Source organism: Lithobates pipiens, unplaced genomic scaffold (genome assembly GCF_037356315.1).
Source record: "Lithobates pipiens isolate NorthernLeopardFrog02 unplaced genomic scaffold, aLitPip1_a1.2 Scaffold_16, whole genome shotgun sequence".
Lineage (NCBI taxonomy): Eukaryota > Metazoa > Chordata > Amphibia > Anura > Ranidae > Lithobates > Lithobates pipiens.
This window is the reverse complement of record NW_027507748.1, coordinates 650362250-650378884: the sequence shown is the minus strand read 5'-3', so window position 1 is coordinate 650378884 and position 16635 is coordinate 650362250. Positions and strand designations below refer to the sequence as shown.

The following is a 16635-nucleotide window of genomic DNA, read 5'->3' as shown; positions in this document are numbered from 1 at the left end:
CCAACAGTTACAATTAATTTAGTTACTGAAGTACATTTTTTTCTCACTTACAGAAGACTCTGCTCCCGCATGGAGCAGGGCAATATCAACACAGCATTATGGCCCATTGGTAGAGATACAAGCAACCAGACATGCCTGGCAAAGAGAACCCTGGACTGTCTCTATAAAGAATCGCCCTGGACAAGATAATATTCCAGTCCCGTGGGACTCCCATTTCACTACAGACATGGAATGTACCCAACGACATCCCCGAGTAGGAGGCAGAAGTTGGCCGCCGGGATAACCAGAACTGGTTTTGTATTGCACAATCTACTATGCTTTTAAGGTGTGGCGGATGGGGAGGCCCACTGTGTACCGGAATGAGTTGGTGTGCAGCCGTGTTGACTCAACTACTATACAGTACTTATTATAGTGATGTGACATGATGGCTTGCACCCCCATAGTTTCATGGAACGTGAGGGGCCTTAGTGACCCCCTCAAGCGTACCATGGTTTCCACATCTATTAGAAAACATCTTCCAGTTATTTGTGTGTTAAAGGTAACCCACTTAACACCAGACACACTGTCATGGCTGGGGTTTGCCTGGGCAGGGTGGACGTATCATTACACTTATACCTCATACTCAAGGGGGGTGAGTGTGTTGGCGCATCATACCCTGGATTTTCAATTGTTTGACTCAAGAGTTTACCAGGAAGGGAGATATGTGTTTTTGTTGTGCAGAGTTGCACAGTTAACATTTATTCTTGCAGCAGTGTATATACCCACTGTTTAATCCTATAGTTCTATGTGCCCTACTGACATTTCAACTGGCCAATCCTGGGACTCCCTTATTGATAGTATGAGATCTTAATGGCATCCTAGACCCAACTCTAGATAGACACCCTCCTCCGTCAGAGGGCCCCATAAAGATTAAACCGGCCTTAGCAAAATTTATAGATGAAGTAGGATGGGCAGACCCCTGGAGAAATAGTAACCCAACAGAGAGACAATTCTCGTGCTTTTCCAAAATGCACATGTCCCTATCTAGAATTGATCTATGCCTGTGCTCGGCATCAGCGTCCTAGCATGTAAAGAAGGTACAATACTTCACTAGAAGCATTTCTGATCATTCCCCTTTTTTAATGCACCTGAAGGTCAGATCAGTGTCTAGCCTGCCGAGAGCCTCATGGAAGCTCAATGCCTTCTGGTTAAATCTTTTCCCTTCTCACACCAAAATTGAGACAGACATTGCGGCTTACTGGCAGAGATACACAGACTATCCTGACTCGAATGCCGCTTGGGATGCTTTCAAAGCTTTCCTGAGGGGAATTTTATATCTGAGGTCAATGCCATTAAGCGTAATACATCTGCTCAGAGGGAACAGGCTGATCGGTTGGAGAGACGACTGGAAGCGGAATATATCGCAATTCGGATAAGGGAGGTGTGGATAGCCGCACAGGATGCAATCAATAGATTTGACGCCTCAAAAGAAGATAAAAAGAGGTTCTTCAACAAAATGGCCTTTTATGAGGAAGGTGAACTGACAGGCAAACTCCTAGCCACAATAGTACACTCACAACAATCATCCCCATCTATTGGGGCACTACACAATAAATTGGGAAGGGTGGTTATACAGGAATTGGTGGACTTCTACTCGGAGCTTTACCAATCCAACAGACACACTCTATAGATGAGGTTCAGGATTTCCTACAGGGGATAGAGCTACCGTGCTTAACAGAGTCCCAGGTGGAATTTCTTGAAACCTCCATTACGGTAGAGCAGATGCATATAGCCACCAACTCATTTCCCAACTCCAAGGCCCTAGGAGACGACGGCATCCTGATTGAGGTATATAAACAGTATGGGGATATAATATTACCACAATTACTCCGTACCCTAAACTCCGCTAGGGAGTCACAATACCTTCCGGATTCTATGAGACGAGCCAGCATTGTATTGCTTCTCAAACCAGGGAAAGACCCATTGGATCCCGGCTCGTACAGGCCGATATCACTCTTGCATAACCATATCAAAATCCTTGCTAAAGTGCTAGCCCTGAGACTTAAAGTGGTTCTGCACCTAAAAAAAAAAAAAAAAAAATATTTAAAGCCAGCAGCTACTAATATTGCAGCTGCTGGCTTTTAATAAAATCACACCTACCTGTCCCAGGGTCCAGCGATGTCGGCGGCAGATGACGAGCGATCGCTCGTCTCGCTGCTGCCCCCGCCGCCATCCTCTGTCAGGGAATTGGGAAGTGAAGCATCGCGGCTTCACTGCCCGGTTCCCTACTGCGCATGCTCTGTGTGTTTCCCAGAACACAATGGGGGGGGCGGGGGTCTGCGGCGGTCTGCCCGGAAGTGGGTGCAGATACCTGGATTATCCAGGTAACTTCACCCCCTCCCCCCTGAAAGGTGCCGATTGTGGCACCGGAGGGGGGGAGGGATCAGATTAGCGGAACTTCCCCTTTAGGGTGAAGAACCGCTTTAATACGGTGATATTGTCCATTATCCATCCAGATCAATCTGGTTTCATACCGGAAAGATCAACGGCCATCAACCTTTCTTTGATTATTCCTTAACACGCAGTCCCGCATGGATAATGCAGGTAACAGGGTGTTGCTGTCACTTGATGCACATAAGGCATTTGATAGCATAGAATGGCGTTATCTTTGGGCGACTCTTACAAAATTTGGGTTTGGGCCTGGGTTCCTATCATGGGTACAACTTTTATATAATTCCCCTTCGGAGGTCATTAGAGAGGCAGGACAGGTGTCCTCCCCTTTCCCACTATACAGAGGGACCAGACAGGGCTGCCCCCTGTCCCCTCTACTTTTTGCCATCGCCATACAGCCTATGGCAGCCCTAGTGTGTTCTAACCCCCTTATAACTGGCTTCAAATATGGACAGATACACAAAACTCTAATGCTATATGCCGATGATACCATGCTGTTACTGGGGGATACGTCAGGGTCCCTGGGAGAGGCCATGTCGGTGGTTAAAAAATGGGGGTCGTTCTCGGGTCTAGTGATTAATTGGACCAAATCAAACATTATGATATTGGATTTTACAACTCCACAGGGCCCCACACTTCAAGACATCCCAGTGTCAACCAAATTTAAATACATAGGGGTATGGGTCACACCACAGCCCCGCAAATATATAACTTTGAATCTTTACCAATTATTAGCCAGGATTAGGGACAAAACTAAAATATGGGCTAAATTGAAAATGTCATTGGTAGGCAGAATAAACCTCACCAAAATGATCTTCATGCTGTAATTATTGTATATCCTTCTTAACACCCCTATGGTAATCCCACTTAAAATATTTAGAATCATCAACTCTTGATTTAGAGCCTTTATCTGGCTCAACAAACCCCCTAGAATTAGATTGGAACAGCTTCAGAAACCTAAAGAGGCAGAAAGACTGGGCCTTCCCAACCCATGGCTATATTATTTAGCCGCTCAACTCCAACATATTGCTCGAGCCATATCAAGCGGAACAGAGACAGGGGGACGAGATCCCACAACTGCCCTCTTAAGGCATACCACGGGTTCAGATAAGGTGGTCACAGGTCTAGAGGCCTTATCATTTGCCAAGTCGAAAAAGCTCTTCCCCACATATGCTCTGATCCAGAAAATCTGGAATAAAACGCGTCAAATACAAGACGTAAAGGGCTTCACAGGACACAGCCCGATATGGAACAACCAGTATTACGAGGAGCTGCTTCTTTTGACTTGTGCGGAATGTTGGAAACATTATGGGGTCACCCATTTAGTTCACATTTTTACTAGGGGTAGATTGTTCTACTTTGCAGAGTTGCAGGAAAATTATGGAGTACCCCAATCAATGTATTTTCACTACTTACAACTGAGGCACATAGTCAAAGCACAAGCAGGAAACAACCCATGGATACAATCCCCCACCCCAATCTTTCACTTTATGACAGAAGTTTCCAGTTATAAGGGCTTCATATCCAGATCGTATGCTATGTTACTCACTGCATTTTTGCCAGGATTCCCAGCAAAGGTGACTACCTCATGGGAGAGGGACGTAGGAACAATTGAGGAGGATCAAGGGGCAGAGGCCCAACAGGCAATACAAGGGTATTCGCTTAACACGGCACAATGACTGTCACATTATTGTAATGAGGGTACACCTTACGCCGGTTAGACTGCTTAAGATGGGTATTGAGTAAAATGACCAATGCACCAGGTGCGCTAGGGATCATGGAGATCTCATTCACTTACTGTGGTGATGCCCCAGTAAGATACTGGAGGGGGGTCATCAAAACTATAAATTGCATATTCACGGTAAAGGTCCCACAAAATAAATCAAAAAAATGTGATCTATTGTGGGCTTCATGGCTAAATACCCCAGGGTTATCCCCCCTGGAACTGGTTATGGACAGATTGCTTCTCTAAGAAATGAGCTGATGAGTCAGAACTGAGGGTATAAGTGTATAAAAATAGAGTAATGTAAGGGAATGTCTGGGTGCAAAAGTGTTGAGGCCTAATTGGCCATATAACCTCCATAAGTTGGAGTGCTGTATGCAAGTGAAACAATCTCATTTATGTAATAATGGTACACTGAATTGATGTGTGCGGTTTCTTTTTCTTTTTTTTATGTTCTGTTTCTTGAATGAACATGTATGTCACCTTTTTTTGTACCAATAAAAATCCTTTTTTGTGAGAAAAAAAAAAGCACTGATACCAGTTTAGAAGGTGTAGATGAACACTTGTAGGCTTCACTACAGTTTAGCATTGCTTTGTTATGCAATATTCTGGTATTTCAGGAACACCATTTAGAAAGTCGGGGGCATTAGAGAAGCTTTTGATAGCACCAATCATTGCTTGTTTATTTTGGTTTTCATTACACAGCCCAACTGGAGGCATCCATTATTTATTATTATGCCCTCGCTAATGCAGTATTAGAACATCACTAAGTCATAAGCCATGAGATAATAGGGAATAATCTTTTCACAAATGCCTGTGAATGTAACTACAAATGTTCTGTCAGATGAGTTTATTTCTCAAACAGCTCATGTGTTGAGGCAATGGCATGCCTGGCAGCGGGACGAAACAGAAAAACAGTCATGGCAGACATCTGCTCTTGGTGCGCTTGTTGTAAGTGAAGTACTGAGCAATATGCTCTTTTTATCTTCCAGAATGCCAGCGATCAAAAAAATGAAATGGAGAAAATAAAGCATAAAATAGCAGAGGAGTCTGCCAAGATTGAGGAGAGACAAAGACAAATTGATGATGAACTAAAAGACGTTCAGGTAACAAAACAGAACCTAACTTATGAAGCAATAAAATACAAAAGGATATATAAAGGATATTTGCCTCTTCACTGCCAAGCAGACCTATTTTATCACTCTCATTAACACTTTCTCATCCAGTCCCCATCAACTCTTCTCTACCTTAAACTCTCTACTTCTTCCTCTACTGCCACCTCCCACTAACTCATTCACTGCCCTGGACATCGCCAACCACTGCGCAAATAAGATTGATTAAATTTGTGATGAAATCTCCACTCTACAGCTATCCCCCCCCCCTTAACACCCCATGTCCACAGGTACAATCAACACTCCCCTTATTCAACCCTGCTACTATAGATGAGGTTGCTAAACTTATTTCCAATGTCCCCTGGCCCCAGTCCCTCTCAAATACCAAAATCTTCAATCTCTCCCTCTCTTCTGCCATCTTCCCCAAATCTCTAAAACATTCAGTAGACGCCCCCTTACTTAAAAAAGCCTTCCTTGGACCCCACCAAGCTTAACAATCAGCGTCCCATCTAATTGCTTCCCTTTTCCTCCAAGCTCCTTGAACGGCTGCTCTGCAACCAACTGAGTGACCACCTCGTTAAGAATAACCTTCTTGATCCCCTTCAGTCTGGATTTCACCCTCAACAGTCCACAGAAACTGCTCTCCTAAAACTCAAATGACTTAGGCCGCGTACACACAGGCGGACTGTTCGCCCAACTTTGTTCGTCAAACAATCCGACAAACAGTCCGCTCAAAATTTGCATGAACGGACTTGACCACACACGATGAACGAACAGTCCACTGAAAGCGTGCGCGATGACGTGAACGGCACGTACGACGGGACTAGAAAAACGACGTCCTATACACTGCAATGCAACCTTCGGCCGTGTAAACCCTTTCTGAGTATGCGCCATACTTAGTCCGTCCAACTTGCCTACACACGAGCGGACTGTCCGCTAAAACCAAGTTTGGAAGGACAAAACCAAGTTTCAGCGGACTGTCTTACGGAAATTCCGAAAAACTTTGTTCGTCAGACTGTCCGCTGAAACTGTCCGCTGAAGCCCACACACGAGCGGACTGTCCGCTGAAACACTGTTCAGCGGACAAAGTTGGGCGAACAGTCCGCCCGTGTGTACGCGGCCTTACAGCAAAAAAACAATGGGCACTATTCTCTACTCTTACTTCTAGACATTTTGGCTGTTTTTGATATGGTCAACCACCCCCTGCTTCTCAAAAACTTTACTCCTTTGGTCTCTATGACTGTGCTCTTCGTTGGCTCTCATCTTACCTATCCCACCGCACCTTCAGTGTCACTTAAATTTATAATTCCTCCTCTGATCTTCCTTTCTCCGTCGGGGTCCCCCAAGGTTTCTGTTCTTGGAATTCTCCTCTTCTAAGTCTACTCATCCTCCTTGGGTCAGCTGATAACCTCCCAAAAATCATTTCTACGCTGATGACACCGAAATCTATCTCTCTAACCCTCAGCTTGCTCTATCAATCTCCTCGCGCATCTCTAATTTACTAACAGACATATCAGCCTGGATATCACGCCACTTTCTCAAACTCTATCCAAAACTGAGCTCATAATATTTCCTCTCCCACGTTGCCCCTTCCCCAGGCTTCTCTGCCAAGATCAACAGTGCAACCATAAAACCACTCCCCGCATGGCAAGGTGCTAGGTGTTATCCTGGACTGAACTCTCATTTAGGCCCCACATCCAATCATTTTCTAAAGCTTGCCACCTCAACCTCCTCAACATCTCCAAAATATGCCCCTTCCTAACCAATGACACCATAAAGCTTCTAATTCACTCCCTGGTCATCTCCCACCTCGACTATTGCAACTCCCTCCTCATTGGTTTACGTTTAACCTCCCTGGTGGTACGATTATTTCAGATTTTAGGTGCTGAAAGCGGTACCATTATTTTGCATGGAAATTTGGCGTTTTATATTGTAGGCCTGTAATTCTTAGAAATAATTCACTTAAATCTGTCCAAAAAAGAGTCTAATAGACATCCTGGGTATGATAAAATTTGAAATATGAAATCATAAATTATAATATATATATATATATATATATATATATATATATACAGTGCCTTGCGAAAGTATTCGGCCCCCTTGAACTTTTCAACCTTTTGCCACATTTCAGGCTTCAAACATAAAGATATAAAATTTTAATTTTTTGTGAAGAATCACCAACAAGTGGGACACAATTGTGAAGTAGAACGAAATGTATTGGATAATTAAACTTTTTTCGCAAATAAAAAACTGAAAAGTGGTGCGTGCAAAATTATTCGGCCCCTTTACTTTCAGTGCAGCAAACTCACTCCAGAAGTTCAGCGAGGATCTCTGAATGATCCAATGTTGTCCTAAATGACTGATGGTGATAAATAGAATCCACCTGTGTGTAATCAAGTCTCTGTATAAATGCACCTGCTCTGTGATAGTCTCAGGGTTCTGTTGAAAGCGCAGAGAGCATCATGAAGACCAAGGAACACACCAGGCAGGTCCGTAATACTGTTGTGGAGAAGTTTAAAGCCAGATTTGGATACAAAAAGATTTCCCAAGCTTTAAACATCCCAAGGAGCACTGTGCAAGTGATCATTTTGAAATGGAAGGAGCATCAGACCACTGCAAATCTACCAAGACCTGGCCGTCCCTCTAAACTTTCAGCTCAGACAAGGAGAAGACTGATCAGAGATGCAGCCAAGAGGCCCATGATCACTCTGGATGAACTGCAGAGAACTACAGCTGAGGTGGGAGAGTCTGTCCATAGGACAACAATCAGTAGTACACTGCACAAATCTGGCCTTTATGGAAGAGTGGCAAGCAGAAAGCCATTTCTCAAAGATAGCCATAAAAAGTCTCGTCTAAAGTTTGTCACAAGCCACCTGGGAGACACACCAAACATGTGGAAGAAGGTGCTCTGGTCAGATGAAACCAAAATCGAACTTTTTGCCCACAATGCAAAACGATATGTTTGGCGTAAAAGCAACACAGCTCATCACCCTCAACACACCATTCCCACTGTCAAACATGGTGGTGGCAGCATCATGGTTTGGGCCTGCTTTTCTTCAGCAGGGACAGGGAAGATGGTTAAAATTGAGGGGAAGGTGGATGCAGCCAAATACAGGACCATTCTGGATGAAAACCTGTTGGAGTCTGCAAAAGACCTGAAACTGGGACGGAGATTTATCTTCCAACAAGACAATGATCCCAAACATACAGCAAAATCTACAAAGGAATGGTTCACAAATAAACGTATCCAGGTGTTAGAATGGCCAAGTCAAAGCCCAGACCTGAATCCAATCGAGAATCTGTGGAAAGAGCTGAAAACTGCTGTTCACAAACGCTCTCCATCCAACCTCACTGAGCTCGAGCTGTTTTGCAAGGAAGAATGGGCAAGAATTTCAGTCTCTCGATGTGCAAAACTGATAGAGACATACCCCAAGCGATTTGCAGCTGTAATCGCAGCAAAAGGTGGCTCTACAAAGTATTAACGCAAGGGGGCCGAATAATTTTGCACGCCCCACTTTTCATTTTTTTATTAGTTCAAAAAGTTTCAAAAATCCAATAGATTTCGTTCCACTTCACAATTGTGTCCCACTTGTTGGTGATTCTTCACAAAAGACACAAATTTTATATCTTTATGTTTGAAGCCTGAAATGTGGCAAAAGGTTGAAAAGTTCAAGGGGGCCGAATACTTTCGCAAGGCACTGCATATATATATATATATATATATATATATATATATATATATATGTGTGTGCATATGTATGTGTATATGTGTATATATATATATATATATATATATATATATATATATATATATATATATATATATATATATATATAAAAAATAAAATAAATAATTATAACAAATAATATAATAATAATAAAAATTATTCAATAATGTAATCAAATCAAAAACACTGAAATGTGCTGAGTTGCAGAATTGTCATTATCATTACTTTTAGTGTTTGATGATGAATTTCCCCACAAATTACTATCGCTCAATTCTGCGAGTGATTCTAATTTGTTATCGCTGTTTCCAGGCATAAAGAACAGTATAATATAAAACTGTATGCAGGACACTGGACAAACCACTAGGGACAAAGGGGATGTGTAATTATTTGATACAGTTCTGTAATCTGTAAGATTACAGTATACTGTATGTATACTGTGTTTTTTACTTTTGAATTTGGCGCAGAACTCCGTCCCCGTGCATCGCCACGCTCTCAGGGAACGGAGCTTGGCAATGTGATAGATCAAGTGGAGGACGGCTCGCAGGTCACAGTGCAGGGAGACCTCGCTGGATCCAGTGGACAAGGTAAGTAACCCCATCCATGGATCCAGCAATGCGGTCCCAAGTCTGGCTCGGGAATACCGTTTATGGTATTTAAATCTTACCCCGAACCAGACTCGGAAAATACCGCCAGGGAGGCTACACCCCCCTTCATGCCATCATGAATGCTGCTGCCAGACTCATCCACCTTGAGGACTGCTCAGTGTCTGCTAATCTGTCCATTGGCTGCCACTCACCCAACTAATTAAATTCCACATAATAATAACTTACAAAGTCATCCACAACTCTGCCCCCAGCTACATCACTAACCTTGTCTCAAAATAACAACCTAAACATTCTCTTCGTTCCTCCCAAGACTTTCTGCTCTCTAGTTCCCTTGTCATCTCCTCCCATGCTCACCTCCAGGACTTCTCCAAAGCCTCTCCCATCCTATGGAATTCCCTACCCTAATCCGTCCGATTTATCTCCTACTCCATCTACTTTTAGGCGATCCCTGAAAACTTTTAGAGCAGCCTATCCTGCCTCCACCGAACAACTGTACTTTTATTTTTTTCCAGCAGATAATCCCCCACAGTCATCACTTGACCCTCCTATTTAGATTGTAAGCTCTAACGAGCAGGGCTCTCTGATTGTAACTGTATTGTATTGTAACTGTACTGTTTGCCCTCATGTTGTAAAGCGCTTGCCAAACTGTTGGCACTATATAAATCCTGTATAATAATAATAATAATAATAATAATAATTTAGAGGAAATATTTACAGGGTTATGCATTTTTTCAGAATTTCTATCTGATGATTTTAGCTGCGATCAGGAGGCAGTAGGCTAGGTTTGGCTGAGGCTGAGTTTATCCTTGGCAATTTCCAACTAGTTCTAGGACATCCAGAAAGTAAAATATATGGCCCCATTTAAAAATGTACATTGCAAGAACTTTTGAATGGGACCACCTCCCATTTTGCTAGCTAACCCCAATGCACAAGCATTTCAGTGCACCACAGCACACAAATATGTACCATATTAAAAATGCACAGGTTGCCTAAACTCAGTGCTTCTTAACACATTTTAATAAATTGTGTTTTTTCTTCTTTCCACATCATCCAACATCAGCTTCTTTATTGGCTCTCAGCATTCAGCCATATGACATCTCAGAGCTGCAAAGGAAGTATTTTCACTCGGGGTTACCTGTTCAACACAACTTATTTGTACTGGGTCAGTGGGAAATGCCCACCAGTCCTCGCCTGGACCGAGAAAAGCCCCTGCTGCAGCCTCTCAACCTTGTGACTTGCTAAAGAGGGCCCGTGTTGATGGGCAGATGCAGTGACACTTGAAAGATTTTCCCTGTTCCAGCATTTCCATAGACTTGTATGGAAAGAGAAACAGTTTAGCACAAAAGCCTGTTGACACTGACCCATACAAATGTTGCAGTCTGATCACCAGAAGGTACAAGGTTGAGGATATGCTTTCTCCTGCCTGCAGCAGACTGATGAAATTATCTTAGCCTAGGCAAAGTCAGTTGACCGGTGCTCAAGGGTAGCATGACTCTTTAGCAGCCAAATCTTCCAGGGCTGAAGTGGTTCAGGGGGTTGTAAAGGTACTTGTTTTTTCACCTTACTGTATTCTATGCAGTAAGGTGAACAAACATCCGACAATACTGGTCCACCCGTTCTACTTACCTGACCCCTCGAAATTCCCACGCTCGCCCCGACATCCTCTTCGCCACTCAGCCTAGGTGTTCATTGGTTACAGTGGATGGATTGAAAGCAGTGCAGCCATTAGCTCGTGCTGCTGTCAATCACATCCAATGATGTGGCGTGCCGGGGAGTAGGGCCGTGTGATACAGTGAGCGGCTATGGCTGTATCACGGGAGCGCTTCCCACCATGCAAGGGAGCTTGCATGACGGTGTTGAGTCCTTGCGGGGGGGAACCGAGGCAGCCGCTGAGGGATCCCAGAAGACCAGGTTCGGAGCCACTCTGTGCAAAACAAGCTGCACAGTGGAGGTAAGTATAACATGTTTGTTATTTAAAAAAAAAATATATATATCTTTAGTGATCCTTTAACTGACAATTGCACAGTCGTGCAATGTGGTCGTGCAATGCTGTACCCAAATAAAATGTATTTCATTTTTTCGCCACAAATAGAACTTCCCTTTGGTGGTATTTGAGCTCCACTTGATCACCATAAAATTTAAAAAAAATAAAAATTCTTCATACATTTAGGCCAATATGTATTCTGCTACATGTTTTTGGTAAAAAAAAAACAAAAAAAAAACAATAAGCATGAAAATTGGTTTGTGCAAAAGTTATAGCGTCTACAAACTATGGGATAAATACTGGAATTTTTAATTATTTTTGGGGGTCAGTGCAACTAATAGTGATCAGTACTAAAAATATGCACTTTCACCGTACTATTGACACTGGCTGGGAAAGGGATAACATCTAGGGCGATCAAAGGGTTAAATGTGTGCCTAGCAAGTATTTCTGTTTACTATGTGTGCTGTTTTTATTAAGGGAAGTGATGGATTTTGTTCCCTGTTTTGTGGTTAAAGAAGATCAATCACTTCATCCCTGTCAGAGTGGAACTCTACCTTGTTTACATAGGCAGCGCTCCATTCAGCCTCTCTTCTGAACGATTGGCCGGTGTTGGCAGACATCTATTTGCCTGTACAGGCTAACCGGCTTCTGCTGCGATTAGTCATTAGTCAAGCGGCACACCCCTTAGACGAAATTGCCAAATCACGTATACAGTTGTGCTCATAAGTTTACATACCCTGGCAGAATTTAAGATTTCTTGGCTATTTTTCAGAGAAAATGAATGATAACAAATTTTCTTTCACTCATGGTCAGGCCGCGTACACACGCGGGGACTGTTCGCCCAACTTTGTCCGTCAAACAGTTTCGGCAAACAGTCCGCTCAAACTTAGCATGGACGGACATGGCCACACACGACGGACGAACAGTTTGCTGAAACCGTGCGCGATGACGTGAACGGCACGTACGACGGGACGAAAAATACGACGTCCTATACACTGCATTATAACTTTCGGCGTGAAAATCCTTTCTGAGCATGCGCGCAACTTTGTTTGACGAACAAGCCTACACACGAGCGGACTGTTCGCTGAAACAAGGTTTCAGCGGACAGTTTTTCGGAAATTCCGAAAAACCTTGTCCGTCAAACTGTCCGCTGAAACTGTCCGCTGAAAGCCCACACACGAGCGGACTGTCCGCCCAAACACTGTTCAGCGGACAAAGTTGGGCGAACAGTCCGCCCGTGTGTACGCGGCCTTAGTGTTTGGCTGAAGCCATTTATTATCAATCAGCTGTGTTTACTCTTTTTAAATCATAATTACAGCAGAAGCTACCCAAATGACCCTGATAAAAAGTGTACATACCCCAGTAATTAATACTGTGTATTGCCCCCTTAAACATCAATGACAGCTAGAAGTATTTTGTGGTATTTGTGGATGAGGCTCTTTATCTTCTCAGATGGTAAAGCTGCCCAATCCTCTTGGCAAAAAGCCTCCAGTTCTTGTAAATTCTTGGGCTGTCTTACATGAACTGCATGTCTGAGATCTCCCCAGAGACTGAGATGGCCACTCCAGAACCTTCACTTTATTCTGCTCTAGCCAATGACAGATCGACTTGACCTTGTGTTTTGGATCACTGTCATGTTGGAATGCCCAAGTACGTCCCATGTTCAGCTTCCTGGCTGATAAATGCAAATGTTCCTCCAGTATTTTTTGATAACATACTGCATTCATCTTCCCATCAATTTTGACCAAATTTCCTGTGCCTTTGTAGCTCATACATCCCAAAACATCAGCGATCCACCTCCGTGTTTCACAGTAGGAATGGTGTACCTTTCATCATAGGCCTTGTTAACGCCTCTCCAAATTAAGTGTTTATGGTTGTGGCCGAAAAGCTCAATTTTGGTCTCATCACTTGAATTTGTGCCAGAAGGTTTGAGGCTTATCTCTGTGCTGTTTGTCGTATTTTAAGTGGGATACTTTGTGGCATTTGCGTAGTGATGGCTTTCTTCTGGCGACTTGACCAGGCAGCCCATCTTTCTTCAAGTGCCTCCTTATTGTGAATCTTGAAACAACCACACCACATGTTTTCAGAGAGTCCTGTATTTCACCTGAAGTTATTTGTGGGTTTTTCTTTGTATTCCGGAAATTTTTCCTGGCAGTCGTAGCTGAAATTTTAGTTGGTCTACCTGGCTGTGGTTTGGTTTCAGCAGAACCCCTCATTTTCCACTTCTTAATTAGAATTTGAACACCGCTGATTGGCATTCTCAATTCCTTGGATATCTTTTTATATCCCTTTCCTGTTTTATACAGTTCAACTACCTTTTCCCACAGATCCTTTGACAATTCTTTTGCTTTCCCCATGACTCAGATTCCAGAAACGTCAGATGCAGTAAGATGCAAGGGTCTGTCAGGAGTCCAGAAACTCATTGACCTTTTATAAACACACACTAATTTCAAGTAAACAGATCACAGGTGAGAATGGTTCCCTTTAATAGCCATTCAAACCCCTTTGTGTCAACTTGTGTGCATGTTATCAGGCCAAAATCACCAGGGTATGTAAATGTTTGATCAGGGTCATTTTGGTAGTTTCTGTCATGATTATGATTTAAAAAGAGTAAACACAGTTGATTGATAAGAAATGTATGTGTGTGGGGTGAATGACGCTGATTATCACCTGAAGAGTGATCCTCTCCTATAACTCACGCCTCCAAGTGAGTATACAATAGGTATGTTTTTTGTTGCTATAAAGTGTCCCGTGACCTGAAGGGTGACTCCACAAAGTAAGTCACTCTTCCTAGGTGAGTATGCAAATGAGTAACTGGTGCCTATTCCCATGACCTAAAAAGGTGATTGCCCACTAGATGACTTTTACAAAGAGAGATTAAAAGGTGTGTGCTTAACCTGTAACCTATATTAGGTAATGTGCTAATATGGCTCTATTCTTCATGCTATTGGAAACTTTATATCCAACACCTACTTCTGAAGTGTTTGTGCAAAAAGTGATGCTAATATCATCAATTAATCTAATACAGGCAATATTCATTCCTAGAGATACATACTTGTGCAAATTCATATATAATAAATTGATAGTAAATTAATTATGATATTAAAGAAAAATATTCAAGAAAAATGGCTTGTGTGAAATGGATCACTCTTCAGGTGATAGGCAGCGCCATTCACCCACACATATACATTTCTTATATTGGAGCTTTAACCACTTAACCCCCGAACCATTTGGCTGGCCAAAGACCAGAGCACTTTTTGCCATTCGGCACTGTATCACTTTAACTTGACTATTGCGTGGTCGTGCGATGTGGCTCCCAAACAAAATTGACGTCAAATTTTTTCCCCACAAATAGAGCTTTCTTTTGTTGGTATATTGCTTTTTGCTGTAATAAATATCCCCAAAAAAATATATAAAAAAACATTTATTTTCCTCAGTTTTGGCTAATACGTATTCTTCTACATATTTTTGTTAAAAAAAAAAAAAATCACAATAAGCATTTATTGATTGGCTTGTGCAAAAGTTATAGTGCCTACTAAATGAGGGATAGTTTTATGGCATTTTTATTAATACATTTTTTTTTCTGCTAAAAATGGCGGCGATCAGCAATTTTTATCGGGACTGCGAGATTATGGTGCACACATCGGACACTTTTGTCGCGATTTTGGGACCATTCACATTTATACAGCAATTAAAAATGCATTGGTTAACTACTACTGGTTAACTACTAGGTGGTGCTGTAGAGGTTAAGTGTGTCCTGGTGAGTGATTCTAACTCTGGGGGGAGGGGCTATGTGTGACACGACACTGATCACCACTCCTGATCATAGGGAGCTGTGATCAGTGTCACTAGGCAGAAGGGGGAAATGCTTGTGTACATTAGCATTTCGCCGTTCTTCCTCTCCAAGAGACGATCGTGGGTATCTCCATGGACATCGAGTCTGCTGGACCCGCAATCACACGGAGATCGCGGTGGGCGCGCCCGTAGGCTGCTTATTAAAGTGCAGTGTACAGGTACATGATTCTGCTTGCCCTTCTGCTGCAGTATATGTGCGTGAGGCGGTTGGGAAGCGGTTAATCAAAGCACCTCAGGGGAGGCAGCAGCCTTTTTGAACCTAAGTGCGGAATATAACAACTTAAATAACAGTTGATAATAAATGGCTTTAGCCAAGCACTAACCATAAGTGAATGAGTGAAAGAAAAGTTTTTGTGTTATCATTCATATTCTCTGAAAAATGGCCAAGAAATCATAAATTTTGTATTTTATGTAAACTTATGAGCACAACTGTATATATGCGATACTGCACAGACCAGCAGCCCTGTAGCAGTAAATCTGCTATGGGGTGGTTATTATATTTCATGATTGTTACTGAAACATTATTTTCCTATAGAGCAGGGGAGTGTTAAATCTTCTCTGGGTGTCATGTATGCTACATACACTACACTTTATACTCTTTTATGTATTAAAATATATATATTTTAATATATATATATATATATATAAATTTTATATATATATATATATATATATATATATCTTACTGAACATGCAAATGTTCCGTAGGCTAGAGAGCAATAATTTAGCAGGGGTTCCCCGAGACATGAAAACTATTATAAGGGTTCCTCTGTATTAAAAAGGTTGAGCAGGGCGGAGACTGTTCATACAAGCTGACATTATTAATGTTCTTTTTTACAGCCTCTGATTGAGGAAGCAAAGCAGGCAGTCGGGAACATAAAGTCGGAGTCTTTGTCTGAGATTCGTTCATTACGCATGCCACCTGACATTATCAGGGACATTCTCGAAGGTGTGCTAAGACTCATGGGCATTTTTGATACTTCTTGGTTTAGCATGAAAAGGTAATGTTTATATTCTTTACAAACAAATGTATTACAATTTTTTTTTTAGTTATTAACATCAGTCGCAAAGGCATTGTAGTTTTTCTTGGAACATTTAGGCTACATCCACACTAGCATTTTTTTTTTTTTTTTAAGCTAAAAATACGCTGGATAAAAAAAAACGCCGGTAATAGCTTTTTGTAGCAGTGTTTTATGAG

General features: G+C 42.3%; 1 protein-coding gene across 3 annotated transcripts in view; it reads left to right on the top strand.

The window, feature by feature from the left end:
* DYNC2H1 (dynein cytoplasmic 2 heavy chain 1) overlaps positions 1-16635 on the top strand; it is a 694454-nt gene that overhangs the window by 267006 nt on the left and 410813 nt on the right. For all 3 annotated transcript variants that reach the window (XM_077484358.1, XM_077484357.1, XM_077484356.1), the window contains exons 56-57: positions 5146-5259; positions 16278-16438. In XM_077484358.1, coding sequence (XP_077340484.1) covers positions 5146-5259; positions 16278-16438 — 275 coding nt within the window. The remainder of the gene's footprint in view (positions 1-5145; positions 5260-16277; positions 16439-16635) is intronic.